The following is a 17,564-nucleotide window of genomic DNA, read 5'->3' on the forward strand; positions in this document are numbered from 1 at the left end:
TCTTGGAATGGGCAATAATTTTTTCTGCATCATTAGGCCAGTCAGGGTGGGAGGGGGAATAGAGATAGTGTTTGCTCAGCCTTGGTGGTGTCTTAAAACTTGTCTGTGTCTTTGGCTTGTTTTTTGTTTCAAGAACCAAGAATATTTAATAGGGAGGAAAGGTTGGAAACACCACATGCCTTGCCTCTCCTGCTCTTGGCTTCACTCCTCTTGCCCTCAAGCCCATGTGTTCCTCCCCCATCTTCTTCCCCTAACTCACTCTTTCCTCTCCCAAGCTGGGGAGCACTAACTATGGCCCTGGGGTAGGCTGACGCGGGGATCGTCCCCACACTAACCTGCTCGAGACATACCCCGGCCAGCCCCTCTGCTCCGAGGGCAGGAGGCTGCAGGCCACAGGTTAGCGCCCAGGATCCAGCCCAGGCCAGCAGTCAGATTGCTCATTCACATCCCCACTTCAATCTATACTTCACGCTGCTGCCCGGATCATCTTTGTGCAGAAACGCTCTGGGCGTGTTACTCCCCTCCTCAAAAATCTCCAGTGGCTACCAATCAACCTACGCATCAGGCTTCAAGGCTCTCCATCACCTCGCCCCCTCCTACCTCACCTCCCTTCTTTCCTTCTATAGCCCAGCCCGCACCCTCCACTCTTGTGCCGCTAAACTCCTCACTGTGCCTCGTTCTCGCCTGTCCCGGCGTCGACCCCCAGCCCACGTCCTCCCCCTGGCCTGGAATGCCCTCCCTCCGCACATCCGCCAAGCTAGCTCTCTTCCTCCCTTCAAAGCCCTACTGAGAGTTCACCTCCTCCAGGAGGCCTTCCCAGACTGAGCCCCCTCCTTCCTCTCCCCATGCTCCCGCTCCCCACCCCCCACCCTACCTTCTTCCCCTCCCCCCAGCACCTGTATATATGTTTGTACAGATTACTCTATTTATTTTACTTGTACACATTTACTATTCTATTTTATTTTGTTAATATGTGTTGTTTTGTTGTCTGTCTCCCCCTTCTAGACTGTGAGCCCGCTATTGGGTAGAAACCGTCTCTATATGTTACCAACTTGTACTTCCCAAGGGCTTAGTACAGTGCTCTGAACACAGCAAGCACTCAATAAATATGACTGACAATGAATGAATGAATGAAATCCTCTCAGAGGAAGTCAGTCACTCCTGGGGAGCTGCCCTGCCTCCCCCTATACATGTTTCTCGGTTCCTTCACTTTTGGAAAAGCTTGGGCTTTTATAAGCAGAGTCGTCCTGATTACAACCTGCGCTCTCCCAATCAATATTGAAACCGCTGAGCTTTTTATTCCCCCTACCGGAGCCACTACTCCAAATTAACCTCCTATTTTCGTTTTGAGGTGGGAGGCATAAATTAGTGCCTCACTAACCAGGAGCTTGATTAACTGTTAATACAATGCTAAGTACTTAGTACAGCGCTTTGCGTATAGTAAGCGCTCAATAAATACTACCCAACAAATGAATCTGATGATCTTGTAGCTTCTCCAGCACTTAAAACAGCACTTGACACATAGTAAGTCCTTAATACCACAAATTATTATTAATGTTACAGGCGATGCCAGGCTCACTCACCTCCACGATGCCGTGGCTGATGGTGCCATACTGCCTCTTCCGCAACATCACCAGACTGATGACGATAACGGTAGCGATGGCCACGGCGATGACCAGCAGGCCGATGAGGGCGCTGCTGCTCAGGCTGAAGTCCTCCCGCATAGAAGCCTCTGACTCCTGAAAGAACCCCCCAGGGGCACGTGGGAGACAGGGGTCGTTTAGATTCTCTTAGATTTTGTGAGTTCCAAGATACTTGGTTCCCGCTGGCCGATAGCGACTCGATTTTGGACAAGAAATTCAAGTTCGTCCCTAAAGCCCCAGACAGACAATAGGGCCAGACTGAGAGAGCCGTTCTGGCCACAGCTGCCTGTCCCAAAAGCCTTAAGCTATCAGGGTTGAGCAAAGAACCGCCGCCACGCTCTACGAGACTCCAGGTACGCCTGTGCTTGGCTCAGGCACCGAGACAGGCCGCTACAGAAGCCAAAGTGGGCACAGCCTGATATCAGGGCAAGGGGCACTGTTCCCAGCGAGGTGTACGTACCGGCTCGTCCACAAGGCCCCCGACTCTCTCAGCATTGAAAATCATTTCTTTAACATCCAGGGTCTCATCGATGACCTGAAACAATACCAGGGATGGAAAAGGGGAGTGTCAGCAGCCAAGCTCCCTGCAGCTTTGCCCGCACAGCTAGGGAAGAGGCAGGGAGAGCCAGCTGGACGAGATGCAAGAAGGCGCTGCTTGTCTTCCATCCCCATTGCATTCTCCCTGCATGCCTCCTCTCTCACTGCAACACTCTGCCTTCCCCACTTCCAAGCCAGCCCTCTAGGGATACCATGTTGTTCTTCACCCTCCCGCTTCCCTCTCCTCAATCGTATTTATTGAGCACTTACTATGTGCAGAGCACTGTCCTAAGTGCTTAAAAAAGTACAGCAGAATTAGCAGACCCATTCCTGGTCCATAACAAGTTTGCTCACAACTCCCTCCTTCCTCACATTAGACCACAGGCTACTGCGCCCGCCCCCCACCACCAAAAGTTCAAATTTCACCAAAAAATCCCCCTAAATCTCCCAGCATCCCAAGCAACACCACCCCTTCAGCAAGTCTAAGGGAGGGGAGGTATCTCCTGGTTAATCTGTACTAACCAACTGCCTAATACACTGCACCAAGTAGGCACTCAATAAATGCTGCTGCTGCTACTACAACAATGGGCCCCCATCACTCAGTTCAGCCCTCCAAATCCTCAAGGAGGGGGGAAAAAAAGGGATGAAAGAATCTTGCAGCAGTCCAAGTGGCCTTTGACTAGCAGCCACTCAACTTGGGAATCAATCAGGCGATCAGCCACGTTGGGCCTACGGCCTAGATGCCAGGTCTAGATTAATCCTCAATCAACGCCTCCCGGAAATGAAATGGCTCTCCAGAAAGGTAACATGAGGCAAGCAGGTGAGGGGGTGCAAGAAGTCTGGAGCCAGAAACCAGGCCCGGCCTTGGGGGGCAGGGAAGGGCTCCAACTTCTGAATTGCCTGGCGAGTGTGCGGCCATCCTAGGCTTTTGCTCCCATCTTTCACAGGGAAGCTCCTGTGCCAGAGACAGGCCCCGACACTGCTGCTACCAGGGGCTGCTGTAACAAACTCTTCAGTCTGACTGGAGGTTCAGAGCTCACATAAACCCCCCGCTCCACACAGGTCATGCATGACTGTTCGACTGCAGAGCAGCTGGAAACCAAGTCCCTGGCTTTTATTACATTCCAGACTGAGGGGTTCTCGGGATGGGGAGGGAACGGAAAATCTCACCACATTCTCATCCACTTTGCTCTTGCTGTTGATGACCTTCTCTTCGGCACCAATCAGTCCATTCAGATCCGCCATTCCAGACCCTATGAGGTGAAAGACCGGCCATGTGTCCAGAAAGTGGGCTGGCCCAATTCCCACCCCAGGGTGGCAAACCCGGACGAGGCAGGCACCCCTGCCCCTCACAGCTGCTGCCCGGCACTCAGCAGCTGCTGCTTTCTCCGGGCACCGGAAAACAAGGCGAGGTGGTGGGTGATGGTGGTGCTTTGGGGTGGCCCAACATGGGTTTGATGGAAGGAGGGAGAGCTAATCATGTCACTGGGGGAAAAGGACAGAGGAAGACCAGACTGGGGGTGTCACTTTGGAGGGAGAAGGAGGAGGATGAGAGATGAGAAGGGAATTTCACACCACAGGTTGGGCCCAGAAGGTCCAGGACAGCCTGTTTGGAATGAGATGCTGGGGCATTTAGGCAAAGAACCCCGCCAACAACTCAGTGGGAGAAGCTCTTCCCAGGGTAGAAGACAGAAAGGCCGAAAGGCTGCAGAGCATGGTTCAACTTTGCGGCTTAGGACCTGGGGATATTAGATCACTACCTTATTATTATTCCAAACACCTGGCCTAGAAAATGCATGAGACATTAACTCATTGCACCGAGGCCAAAATAGGTGCCTTTTTTCTCAAGTTCGCCTCTGGAGGAAGGATCGCAGGAGGATTGGCTCCGGGCTGGGTTTAGCCAGGGCAGGTTTTCGCTGTCTCAGGATGCCAGGGAAACAACTTCTCCATGCTTCTTTTCGCTGGGAAACCAGCACCGGGAACCTCACTGCCTCAAGTAGGGTCCACCAATGCTGTTATATTGTTCCCTCCCAAGCACTTAGTATAGTGCTCTGCACACAGTAAATGCTCAATACCACTGATGGACACCCCAGCCCAAGGCTGCTGATGTGCTGGGGCCTGGCAGGAAAAAAAGCTGGGTGGGAAGTGTCCGAGATCCTGCTGACCTTCGAACCTCTTCCCCCTCCTCCTGCCTCAACCCCTGGAAGGCCAACGGGCGCAGTGCCGGCGGTTACAGACCGGGCACTTCTTCTGGGACAAACGGCCTGCTGTCTGAGCCTTGATGAGGTTTTAATTCTCAGTGGGGCCTTGCATCCCAAGAGGCTGCATGCCTGGGTGCTCAGGTTTAGATTAGAAAGATGATGGCCACTTCTAAGCGTACAGATGCCTCTCACCCTCTGAGTCAAGGGAAATGTACTGGGGGGTTTGTGTGTGTGCATGCATTATGTGTGTTTAGAGAGCTAGAGGACCACACACGTGGGGAGAGCCAAGAATAATAGTAGTAATAATAATAATCATAACAGTGGCATCCTTTAAGCACTTATGTTCCAGGCACTGGACTAAGCGTTGGACAAGCTTGTTCAGATGGACACAGTCCCTGTCCCACATGGCTCACAGTCTTCAAGAACTAGTTTAACCTCAACTGGTGCAGTGTGGGGTGGGAGTTAACCCCACTCTGCTCCAGAGATGTGGCTTCAGTCCACCTGAGTCCACATGAGGGGGAGAGGTGGACAAACAGCCAGTCGTCATCCACCTCACCCCCCAACCCAGGTCTGCGGCAGAGGGGAGGGGCACTGGGGCAGCGCCCTCTACAAAGGAGTTCAAGACCACATACAGATGTCTGGAACAGCTGGGACATCCACAGTACGTCTTCTTCTCTGGGAATGATGTCATTCCTGATTTTCCTCTGGTCCTCCCACCCTCCAGCCCAAGCTGGCTTCTGTCAAATGTCTGGGGATGGGGGGGGGGGGGGGGGTTGTCATGCCTCAGGAAGCTCCCACTGATCCCAGTCCGTAACTCAGAGAACGCACCATTAGAGAGAGGCTGAGGCTGGCACGGTGTTAGCAGAAAACATCCCCAACACTCCAGGTCAGAGAGAACAGGTTGGGGGGGGTGCCCTCTGGGTTAAAAATGGGGATAGGGGTCCCTTGGGCTGCTTCTCCAGGGAACTGCTGCTGGGTTCAGCTGGTGAACCACAGGACAGCCAACATCACCCCAACAAGAACTAGCTTGGCCTAGTGGAAAGAGCACAGACCTGGGAGTCAGAGGACCTGGACTCTAATCCTGGCTCTGCCATTTTTGTGATGGGTGACTTTGGACAAGTCACTTCACTGGGCCTCTGTTACCTCCTCATACCTGTTCTCCCTCCTACTTAGTGTGAGCCCCATTCCAGCACTTAGAACACTGCTTTGCACAAAGTAAGTGCTTAATAAATGCCATTATTATTATTATTATTATTTGGGACCTGATTAGCTGGTATCTACTCCAGCGCTTAGTACAGTGCTTGGCACAATGTAAGCAGTTAAACACCACAATTATTATTATTGCCTACTGGGTAACCTTAGGCAAGTCACTTTTCTGGACCTCAGTTCCCTCATCTGCAAAATGGGAATTCAATACTTGTACTCCCAACTAAACTAGAAGCCTGTGTGACCTAATAATTTTCTTGTATCTACCCCAGCACTTAGTACAGTGGTTGACACATAGTAAGTGCTTAAATACAATAATTTATCTTACACAATAATAATGATGATGGCATTTGTTAAGCACTTACTATGTGCAAAGCACTGTTCTAAGCACTAGGGGGGATACAAGGTGATCAGGTTGTCCCACACAGGGCTCACAGTCTTAATCCCCATTTTACAGATGAGGTATCTGAGGCTCAGAGAAGTTAAGTGACTTGCCCAAGGTCACACAGCAGACATGTGGCAGAACTGGGATTCGAACCCACGACCTCTGACTCCAAAGCCCATGCTCTTTCCACTGAGCCACGCTGCTTCCGTGGCTACCCCAGCACTTAGTAGGGTGCCTGACACATAGAAAACCCTTAATAAACGCCATTGGAAAAAAAAATTAAAAAACCCAATTGGATCCCCTGGCTAAGTGACTCCCTGAAGAGCCCAGAGTTGCCACAGCCAATCCATCTTCCTCAAAATCTACTTCTTTCGCCCCAGTCTCAAGACTAAACCAAGAAACCCGGGAACGTGTTTCATGTCAAATAAGGGGAGGTGGGTGGGTCGGAACCAGTGAGATGACCAAGAACAGAAACTACCAACTTTCCCTTCCACTGAAGCAGGCCATCCAGTACCTTGAGCTGGACGCTGCTATAACACGGGTTAAGACAGAACCAGGAGACAAGGCTGGAAGTTCCCCGAAGGCAGGGATCGTGTCTAACTCTGCTGCTCAGTGCTTAGTACAGTGATCTGTACACAGTAGGAGCTGAAGTACTACTACCGAAACAAGCTCAGCTTATGAACAAGTTTCCTCCTTGACTAATTTGATGCTTTGGAAAATACACCTGGCCCAGGACCACATTAGAACCATCCGCCGAGAGGTCTGGCAGAAGCCAGGCAATGTAGAGGCAGCACCCCCAAGTGCTGGTGGATTTGGGCCGGGGGGGTGAAAATCGGGTCACTTTATCCAGTACCATGGGGGTGAGCAGGGCTCATCTGGCTCAGCTCAGCAGCGGGTGAGGGAACATGAAGTGAAAATCAGGGGAGGTGATGAGGCTGAAATGACACTACCGAAACACTGAAGGACAGGACACGGGGTGGGATGCTTGCAGGCAGCAGCAGCTCAAAAACCAACCTTTTTTCATGGGGTGGTACAATTCCGGCTGCTTGTCTAGCAGAAGGGATGGGGAAGAAACATAACAAAAAGAAAAACACAAAATAGCACAAAAGGAGATTAAGAGAAAGAAAAACGACTCACTTGGAACCCCTGCCTGAGGTGTGTTCACTCTTATCTAAAGGGTTAGATTTAAAAAAAGAAAACCCAACAGCCACAGCCTTCCCAAAAGATCATTCCTGGAACTTCCCCAGCAACAAGCTGGGAATAAGACTAAGCAAGACAATCACTGAAAAGTGTAGCAGAGAGAGGGAGGTAAAGATTTGAAGTCATTCAGGAGGCAGTAACAAGATCCTGAATATAAGAGGTGAAATTTCCCCAATGCAATAGACACCTTTTCACAAAGCGAGGGTAGCTTTCAATGGTGATTCAACGTCAAGAAGGGATAGGATTACAATTGGAAGGCAGTTCAGGGAGGGGAGCAAGAAGACTGGGCTTCCAGTCCCAACTCCACCAAGGGCCTACCATGTAACTGTGGACAAGTTACTTAACCCAGAGAAGCCCCAGTTCCTGTAGACCATGAGCTCGTTGTGGGCCGGGAACCTGTCTGCCAACTCTGTTGTACTGTATTCTCCCAGGCACTTAGTACAGTGGTCTGCATATAGTAAGCGCACAGTAGTTACCACTGATTAACTTCCTCATCTATACAATGATTAAGATAGACTACAGCCTTGTATCCACTCCAACACTCTATGGATACCCTGATTCTAGTTATAGTTAGCCAAATATCTGCAATTGTCAGTCAATCGTATTTATTGAGCGCTTACTGTGTGCAGAGAACTGAACTAAGTGCTGGGGAGAGTACAATATAACAATATAAGAAACATACTGCCTGCCTCAGAGGGTGAGGGAGCCAATTCTAGGGTCCTGGAATCGCGCAACAGAGTCACCAGCAGAGAAAGGATAGGTTGCTTGGGTTTCCACGTGGCCCTCTCACCAGTTCTGTTTCAGACAGGAATCTGTCGCCGATAAGGGTGCTGCAAGCGCAGAACCGGATGGATACAACAGCCAGCCCTCCTTAGCTAGGACCCTGGGGTGGGTACCAGTAGGATCACACCTCCCCATGCTCTCCGTCATCTCCAGAAGTCCCCAAACCTTCAGGGACCCCCAGCCTTCCCTCTCTCCATCTCCCAAATAGGCCTGGCTCCCGTAGAGGTAAAAGGCCAGGCCAGACTTACCTTCATTCTCTGGGGCGGCTGGGAAGGTTTTCACCTGGAATGGGCGGAAAGGTTTGCCTTCCACCAGGGGGACCTCCTCGCTCTCCTCAGAGCTCACCCGGACATCCACCGGAGACTCCGAGATGGACGCCGTGAACTGGTCCACATCAGCCCGTTGTTCTTGGAGCAGCTCATCTGCAAGGAGAGAGAGGGACTGAGGCTGATCCGGGGGAGAGTCCAGAGGCACGGACGGGAGTCTCTCGTTTCCTCACAGATGGGATCGGGTAGCCAACCCCTCATCATGTGAACTGGAGAACCACAACTGCTTAATCAGGGTTTGCAGATGGGAAGGAGTCAGAAACAGAGGGATTCTGCACCCTCCATTATTAGGTCGACAATGCAGAAGATGCTTCCTCGCCAGCACTTGCACTGCAGGGCCGTTTGGACCCAGGCCGGGTTCCTGCTCCTTCCCCAGCTGCCTCCACTATGAGAGCTCTGGCTCCAAGCTTAAGCCTGCTCCCCTCCCAGCCACTCAATCACTGCACAGGGTCTCCCCTCCCAATGCCTCCCAGCTACCCACTCGCACATCCTGAATCACCCACCGATTTCCTCCTGGATTTCCTGGGCCACATAAGGAACTTTGTAGAGCAGAGACAGGCTTTGGTTTCTCCTCTCTTCAATCACGTGGAGGTGAGTCATCACCTGTTGGGCAAGTCTGATTAGAGGCAGGTCGATCCCTCTTCCCAAACCACCTCCAATTCATGCCACAGCCTTGCTGCTTGGGGCAAGATTAAAATGCCCACTTCCGGGACAAGTAATCCTGCCGGCCTGACCATCTTTATGATTGACACCCACACATACCTCAGCCCTGGATTATGGAAAAGGACTTGCCCGAACCACAGCTCAGGAAGCCAAGAGGCTCAGAGTAACTCTGTTGCTTGAATCATTAGGCCCAAGGCATATATATATTTGCCTGGGGGATATAAAGAAGCCAGCCCAACCTTGCTGTAGTCTCCCCTCCATCTAGACTGCAAGCTCATTGTGGGCAGGGACTGTTCCTTATATTGTACTCTCCCAAGCACTTAGTCTAGTGCTCTGCACAGAGTAAGCGCTCAATAAATATGACTGACAGTCTAAACTGTAAGCTCACTGTAGGCAGGAAACATGTCTATCAACTTTGTTGTACTGTACTCTCCCAGTAGTGCTCTGCAGATATTAAGAGCCCAATAAATACACTGAACAACTGAAGCCTGGTTTCCCCTCCCCTACACCTCCTAGATGACAGCGACAGGAGATGAGCAGTGAAAGGCCACTGTGTGCAGTGAAGCCCCCACATCAGCAGCTTCTGCCTTTTGACATGTGCTCTTTTTTTATGACATACGTTAAGCACTTATGTGTCAAACACTGCTTTAAGTGATGAGATAGATACAAGTTAATTAGGTCACAAACAGTCCCTGACCCACCGCCTGGGCCACAAAAGAATAACATAGAACCCCAAAATTCACAAAGCAAGCTTGTTGGGAACCACCAGCCTGAACAAGTCTACTCTGGAAAATTTCAGGTATGTCATCCCTTCCACCTGAGTCAACTAGAAAGCCTTTCTTTTAAAAGCATAAAATCTTATAAGCTTGCAATTAATGGGGTAATGCTTCCTGTTGGTCGCCGAAAGAAATCTTGGTGGGCCTGCGATATTTCATCGGATAACCAGAAGGTGCTGCCTTGAGCCAAGGCATCTGTAACTGTTTCCAGATCAGGCTTAATGCCCTTAACTCACCTTGAACACTTTGCGATGGTTCTAGAATTACATGGGGTTAGTGCTGCAGAACCTGAGGAAATCTACTGCGACATCAACACTGTGCAATTCTATTGGCAATGGGCCCAGAATATTAACACATTGGGGAAACCGGGGGAGGCACCAGAGGAGGAGAGGAACCGGGCAGAGGAATTTTTAAAAAAAGAACGGAGGGCCAAGGAGGGAAAGGGATCACAGTCTCATCCAGACAGGAGATCAATCTCTTTTAGTTGGACTCCTGGGGGTTTTGCAGCTATGACCTGCAGGAATAGTCAAGAAATGGTAGCCTGAATTTACTAGCTCCTATCGCCAGAGGGTACTCTAACCTAAAGAATCACAGGCCCTGAAAGTCATTAATTTGAAGGGTCCAACTGGAAAAGAAAGGCGGGCTCAATGGATGGGCTTTTATTATATAGCCTCAAATCTCTCTGACCTTTAAAAGCAAGGATGAAAGCAATTTAATTTTACATTTGCCAGTCCGTCAATCAAGTAAATAGATGGAGAAGCTCAAAGTGCCTCGAAGAAATCCTGCAAATGGAAACTGAGCCTTGCCAACCTGCGGTCTTGGCATGTTAATGTGTTGACACTGCTCTCCCCCAAATGAATTAAGGGGCTGTTTGGTATATGGTTCACACCCTTGCTGCCAACGGAGTTTGGTGGCGGAGAATTAATATCCCAGATTCTAAATGGGGATACCTGACTTCGGTCTGAAGATGACTCCCAAATCTACATCTCCAGCCCTGACCTCTCTTCTTCTCTGCAATTTCACATTTCCTCCTGCCTTCAGGGCATCGCTACTTGGATGTCCCACTGACACCTCGAATTAAACACATCTAAAACTGAACTCCTTACTTTCCCACCCAAACCCTATCCTCCCCACTTTTCCCATTATTATAGACAACACCACTATCCTGTGTCACAAGCCCGTAACCTTGGCACCGTTCGACTCATCTCTCTCATTCCCCCCACAAATTCAATGTCACCAAATCCTGTCAGTTCTACCTTGACAGCAATGTTAAAAATCCGCTCTTTCCTCTACATCCAAACTGCTACCATACTGAACCAAGTACTCATCCTATTCCGTCTTGACTCCTGCATCTACCACCTTGCTGACCTCTCTGACTCCTGATTTTCCCCACTCCAGTCCATATTTCACTCTGCTGCATGGATTATTTATCAACAAAAACGTTCAGTCCATGTCTCTCCACTGCTCAAGAACCTCTAATGGCTGCCCATCCACCTCTGCATCAAACAGAAACTCCTTACCAACAGCTTTAAAGCACTCAATTAGCTCTCCCCATCCCACCTCACTACTCTCCTACTACAGCCCAGCCCACATACTCCACTCCTCTGGCACCAGTTTATTCACTGTGCCCCGCCTGGAACTCCCTCCCCCTTTATATATTCCAGACCACCACTCTTTCCACCTTCAAAGCACAATTAAGGTCACATCTTCTTCACAAGGCCTTCCCTGATTAAGCCCTCTTTTCCCCGACTCACTCTCCCTTCTGCATCTATGCACTTGAATCTATGACCTTTGGTTTGATATTCGCCCCACCCAATTCCATAGAACTTATGAACACATCTTTAAATTATTCATATTTCTGTCTGTCTCCCCTTCTAGACTGTAAGCTTATTGTGGACAGGGAATGGGGCTGCTAATTCCCTTGAACTGTACTCTCCCAAATGCTTAGAACAATGTTCTACACATAGTAAGCACTCAATAAATACCATCGAAGGGGCACTGTGCACAAGCCTTACAGCACCATCACACTATTTGGTTTCTTCTTGAAAGCGCAGTGCAGGATTTTGCTCTAGGCAGCTTTGGCTGGCTGCTAAATTGCTGAAGATAAAGGCATCAGGTCCAGGGTCTGCCAAAGATTTTCCTCAAAATGGGAGATTTTTCTCTCCTATGTGCTTGGCTCTCTTTTCCATTCTGGCTGCCAGGTGACCCATTTTTTGATAGTGAATTTACACCACCAAGAGAAAGCTGGGAAATTCCACAGACCCAGAGGCAAGGCTGAGGCCTGAGACAGAGCCCCACAGATGCTGTGGCCTGGCATAGCAAAGAGTTTAAAGAAATGGTTGAATGAGCAGGTTCTGAGTTGGCCAACCTGCAAGGGGGATGTGGACACTCATGTGGCAACTAACTCTGTGTGTGTTCACACACGCTTTCTGAAATGGACCCCGAACCACAATTATTTGGAATTTTGGGGGATTTTTTGCAATCTTATTTCCCTTCGGACTGCTGACCAATTCCAATCTGGCCCGGCAAATGGATGGATGTTAGTTGTCAATCCTCTTGACTATGAGCTCGTTGTGGGCAGGAAATGTGTCTGTTGTTGTACTGTGCTCTCCCAAGTGCTTAGAGCAGTGCTTTGTACACAGTAAGCACTCAATAAATACCACTGAATGAATGAATGCCTTTGATAACCACTAACTCCAAAAGTGTGCCAGCTCTCACTGGGTCCGCTGTCTCGCCCCCAGCTCCCCTCAAAATGAGTAAAAGTCTATCAAGGTTTGGCCTCTCCACTGGAGCGCCTTCTGGAATGATAGGACCGATTCCCCTGAGGATGCCAGACAAGGCAGATAGATGGGTGATGCACACGAGCACAATATTTGGAAGGAGACTGGCCTTCTGGCTAAGCTGATTTCTAAGGAGGAGGGCAGGAAAATACAAACCAGTGTCCTCATCACACTGGCCCGAAGGAGAGCGGCCCAAAGTAAAACCTGATCTGCCAACCGCCGCACCCTTCGATTTCGGAGGAGCCAGCTGCCAGCCACCGGGCAGAGTGTCCAACAGAATCAGAACTCCTCCCAAACGAGGGCCAGAGACATCGGAAGGCTCCGACCCGAAAGAAACCAAGGGCGCGGCAAGCCAAATCATCTATTCTGCCGGGAGCCTTTGATTACGGAAGTGTTCCATACGTGCCGGCGAGATTCCAGGCGGCGCCCTGAGTCAGGGGAAGCTAGACACCTTGAGATTAAAGCTCTTCTAAGAGCTGAATTGGAAATTGGCCTCTCCCAGACAATCGTGAAGAGCTTAAGACTTTTAGCAAGCTTCAGGGAACCAACTGTCTGAACTGAAGGTGCTTAATATGCAAGAGGAGTCTAAGAAAGCTACGATTAGCATCCTCGCAATGAGCAACCGGCACACTAAATATGCCACTAGAAACTAAAAGCCGTTGTTGTCGACGCAAGGACGTCACTCCAAACTCAAACTCCTTGGCCCAGGCTACAGAGAGTCAACCGCTTAGCAGTCAGAAGGAAAAAGAACTGCGGTTTCTGAGAACCACTCCCGCCTTACCCTGCTTTGCTCAGTATAAAACGCCTATTGTACCTGGGATTTCATCTGGGCGGCCTTTTCTGGGTCAACAGCTAACACGTGCTGGTAGTGACGGATGGTGTGCAGGCGGTCTTTGTTCTCGGCTCGGACGTACCGCTTCAGGGCCTGGAGGATTCGGTGAGGCTGTGGGATTGAGGAGAAGCAAAGTTCCAGGGAGATTGGAGATCCAGGAAGGAAACAGGCGGGATTTGTTTGGTCACAGGGGGCATCCAAGGCTGCTTGGAAGACTATGCCATTAACCCTTCCAGTAAGGATTACAAAAGCCCCAACTTGCCGAGTTCCCATGCAATAGCTCTTTGGAACCCGACACTCCTGGGGGGACACATGTGGGGGAGAGAGGGGGGCAGGGGAGTGCCTGCCACGGAAAGGATGGAATTTCAAGCTCCGACAGCATGCCAATGGAGGAGCCCGGGAGCGGGCCCAAAGCCAGGCAGGCAGACTCTCTCACCTGACTTGAAGCTGCTCCAGCAGGTCCAGAGAGCTAGCTGTTTCGACAGGCCCTCCCCCCACCCCCAAACTTTGCCCCTCAACTCCAACTTCTCCATTTGTCTGGATGAGGTGGAAGCTTTCCTCAGAGTCTGCATCCCTGGCACACCATAAGCCCCAAGGGAAGACTGACTCCGCTCACGGCACTTACGTACACGTCTATAAAACATATATTATAAATTACTGGTTTCCATGAGTGCCTGTCTCCCCCTCTAAACCAAAAGCTCGTCGTGGGGAGGCAACATGTCTCCCAACTCTGCTGTGTTGCACTCTGCCATCCATTTAGTACAGTGCTCTGCCCGCAGTAAGCGCTCAATAAATACCCTTGAGGATGGTGACTCACCCGCGGAGGGTCCGCCTGCAGCGCAGCCAGGTAGTTCTCCAGGGCCATTCGGCGGCGATCGTTAAGCATGGCCTCCACGCGAGCCAGGTGGGTCTCCACTAGCTGCTGTTTCTCGCTGGCGGCTTCCTTCTCCAGAGACTTAACCATCGCCTGGAAATGCTGGCAGGGAGAACACGAGGCTTAGCTCACCGACGACAGTGTCAGTGGGCAGAGACGGGGAAGGGGATAGCCAGCGTGCACAGCCGAGAGGCCTGGGGTTGTTGTCTTCCTTTAAATGTGTCTCTGTACAGACCAATCAACCCACCCCAGGACTTGGGGACGAAGCAGCTTGGCCTGGAGGAACAAGCAAGTGCTCTGGAGTCCTGAGACCTAGGTTCGCAACACAGCTCTGATGCTTGTCTGCTGTGTGAACTTAAGCAAGTCACCTCACTTCCCTGCATCTGCTTTGCCATTTGTGAGATGGGGGAGATCCTGTTCCCCCTTCTATTTAGCTCGTGAGCCCAGGACTGTGTTTCCGACCTGATGATCTTGTATCTACCCCAGTGCTCAGTACAGTGCATGGCACAGAGTATGCACTCCGATATGATAATAGATATATAAATGAACCCCACTTTTCACCGCTCCAAAAAAAAAAAAAAGGAGGATAAACACCCTCTTCTCTCAAGCTGCAAAGGACCGGTGAGACATTCTGTGTGGCCCCCAAGTTTCAAGGCCTGGGAGGCCGTGTCCCGAGCTCAAGAGAGAAACTGAAGCAAAGGGCAGCTCAAATGAAAATACGCCTGTTCTCACAATGGGGGACTGAATAATTCAGCTTTTTTAAGATGAAAAGATCTATTCAAGGTGATTGTTCCATGCCAAGAAATTCTTTTTTCTCCCCCAAAAAGTGTTACAAAAGCACTCCCCTACCCAATTAGATTCTATTCTATCCTCAAAAATCTCCAGTGGCTACCAATCAACCTACGCATCAGGCAGAAACTCCTCACCCTCGGCTTCAAGACTCTCCATCACCTCGCCCCCGCCTACCTCACCACCTTTCTCTCCTTCTACAGCCCAGCCCGCACCCTCCGCTCCTCTGCCACTAATCTCCTCACGGTGCCTCGTTCTTGCCTGTCCCGCCGTCGACCCGTCCCACGTCATCCCCCTGGCCTGGAATGCCCTCCCTCCCCACATCCGCCAAGCTAGCTCTCTTCCCCGCTTCAAGGCCCTACTGAGAGCTCACCTCCTCCAGTAGGCCTTCCCAGACTAAGCCCTCTCCTTCATCTCCCCCTCCTCCCCCTCTCCATCCCCCCCACAGCACCTGTATGTTTGTATGTATTTATTACTCTATTTTACTTGTACATATTTATTTTATTTTGTTAATATGTTTTGTTTTGTTCTCTGTCTCCCCCTTCTAGACTGTGAGCCCACTGTTGGGTAGGGACCATCTCTTTATGTTGCCAACTTGTACTTCCCAAGCGCTTAGTACAGTGCTCTGCACACAGTAAGCGCTCAATAAATACGATTGAATGAATGAATATTCTGTTTTCAGTTCAGGGGGCGGTCTCACCAATGCAACTTTAAGTCTAACATTCCAACAGGCTTACCTACGGTCAGTCCTGATTTTTCCAGAAAATGCTTGATTTTTTTGGGCCTCCTGGTTTGTCAGGAGGGTTGGACAAAAGGGACTTCTACCCCGGGAGAGAATATACTTGAAGGTGTTAGGCACCACTTGCCAGTTTAAGCATTTCAAACAAATGCCAGCCACCTCAAGTTACTCCTTGGCCACGGCAGAGAGATGCTTTGGTGATGAGTTTTGTTTCTTCCTAGCAGCGGCTCAGAGTCGAAAATACAAAGCACAAGGCCCTTCGGCCCTCCTTGTAACCCAAGCCCTCCAATAAGAGACCGTCTCATGTTCCTCCCCAGTTTCTGGTGGGTTTGGCTCCAACGTTCAAGTGGAAGCACCAAATGCTCTCTCCCTCTCCCTCAACGAGGATCTTCTCTTACCTGAATAAGGGTTTGCCTCTCTGCCTTAGGGAGGTTCTTGGCTTGATGCTCAGCTTCTTCCCATTCCTTCTTCACCTGGAGAGATGGGGGAAGAGGGTGGGGAGCATCAAACTCTTTCAACTTCCTAAATATACAGATGAGGTTTCTGAGGCAACAAGTTCCTTTATAAGAGGCATGGCCCAAAGGGTGGACCACTTCTAGCTATTTGCGGTTTCAACTTTAACTGCATGGGTTAAATAGCCTGACCCCGAGCAGGTGGATCTCCCACCTAGCCAGGCTCCGGCTTTACTCCTAGGGACGGTGAGGTCATTTTATGCCAGTGGACCCACTACCCTCTGGCCCTTCTGACCACAGAAATCTTCGAGTTCTAGACTGTGAGCCCGTTGTTGGGTAGGGACCATCTCTATATGTTGCCAACTTGTACTTCCCAAGTGCTTAGTACAGTGTTCTGTACACAGTAAGTGCTCAATAAATATGACTGACTGAATGAATGGATGCCAGGGAAGGATGTTGAAAGACTGTAGAGGAGGCCTTGGAAGCCCAGGGTGTTTGGGTAGCTTCTGACACAGAGAAGGTGCTTCCAAAACACACCCAGGGCCATGCCTGATGAACACCAATTAAAAAACAGCACAGCCTACTGGACAGAGTTCAGTCCTAGGAGTCAGGAGGACCTGGGTTCTAATTCCTACTCTGCCACTTGTCTGCTGTGTGACCACGGGCAAGTTCCTTAATTTCTCTGGGCCTCAGGTACCCATCTATGAGATGGGACAGGACTGTGAGTCCCATGTGGGACATAGGCTGTGTCTAACCTTGCATCTACCCCAGCACTTAGTACAGTGCCTGGCACTGTATTTAAGTAAGGACTTAATGGTATTTACCATTAACAGAATGAGGCAGGGGAGGGTTGGAAGTGGGGGAAATGGTGGTGGTGCGAGGGGAGAGGGTGTGGAGAAACAAGAAAAGTAGCACGGCCTGGTGGAAAGAGCACAGGTCTGGAAGTCAAGACTCCTGGGTTCTAATTTCAGCTCTGCCACTTGCCTGCTATATGACCTTGAGCAAGTCACTTAACTGTTTCGTGCCTCCACTTCCTCCTCTGGACAACTCTACTGTATTGTACTCCCACAAGCGCTTACTTAGTACAGTGCTCTGCACGCAGTATATGCTCAATAAATACCATTAATTGATTAAGCACATGTTAATGCCACTACTATTATTACTGGAGTTGGAAAGAGCACAGGCCCGGGAGTCAGAGGATCCAGATTTTAATCCCAGTTCTGCCACTTATCTGCTGAATGCCCCTGGGCAAGTGACTTAGACATCTCTGTGCCTCAGTTTCCTCTGCAAAATGGGGATTAAACCCTACTCCTCCTACTTAGACTGTGAGGCCCCTATATAGGGCAGGGACTGTATACAACCTGGTTAGCATGTACCT

At 50.2% G+C, this 17,564-nt stretch overlaps 1 protein-coding gene across 4 annotated transcripts in view; it reads right to left on the reverse strand.

The window, feature by feature from the left end:
- The window catches only part of APLP2 (amyloid beta precursor like protein 2), an 83,433-nt gene that overhangs the window by 1,793 nt on the left and 64,076 nt on the right, over positions 1-17,564 (reverse strand). For 2 of the 4 annotated variants that reach the window (XM_038754590.1, XM_038754588.1), the window contains 9 exons: positions 16,133-16,207; positions 14,150-14,308; positions 13,315-13,443; positions 8,785-8,884; positions 8,204-8,377; positions 6,987-7,022; positions 3,351-3,433; positions 2,104-2,178; positions 1,584-1,739 (listed from right to left, as the gene is read on the reverse strand). In XM_038754590.1, coding sequence (XP_038610518.1) covers positions 1,584-1,739; positions 2,104-2,178; positions 3,351-3,433; positions 6,987-7,022; positions 8,204-8,377; positions 8,785-8,884; positions 13,315-13,443; positions 14,150-14,308; positions 16,133-16,207 — 987 coding nt within the window. The remainder of the gene's footprint in view (positions 1-1,583; positions 1,740-2,103; positions 2,179-3,350; positions 3,434-6,986; positions 7,023-8,203; positions 8,378-8,784; positions 8,885-13,314; positions 13,444-14,149; positions 14,309-16,132; positions 16,208-17,564) is intronic. The other 2 variants (XM_038754591.1, XM_038754589.1) reach the window with 1 other exon arrangement.

This window comes from Tachyglossus aculeatus, chromosome 11 (assembly GCF_015852505.1).
Source record: "Tachyglossus aculeatus isolate mTacAcu1 chromosome 11, mTacAcu1.pri, whole genome shotgun sequence".
NCBI classification, from domain to species: Eukaryota; Metazoa; Chordata; class Mammalia; order Monotremata; family Tachyglossidae; genus Tachyglossus; species Tachyglossus aculeatus.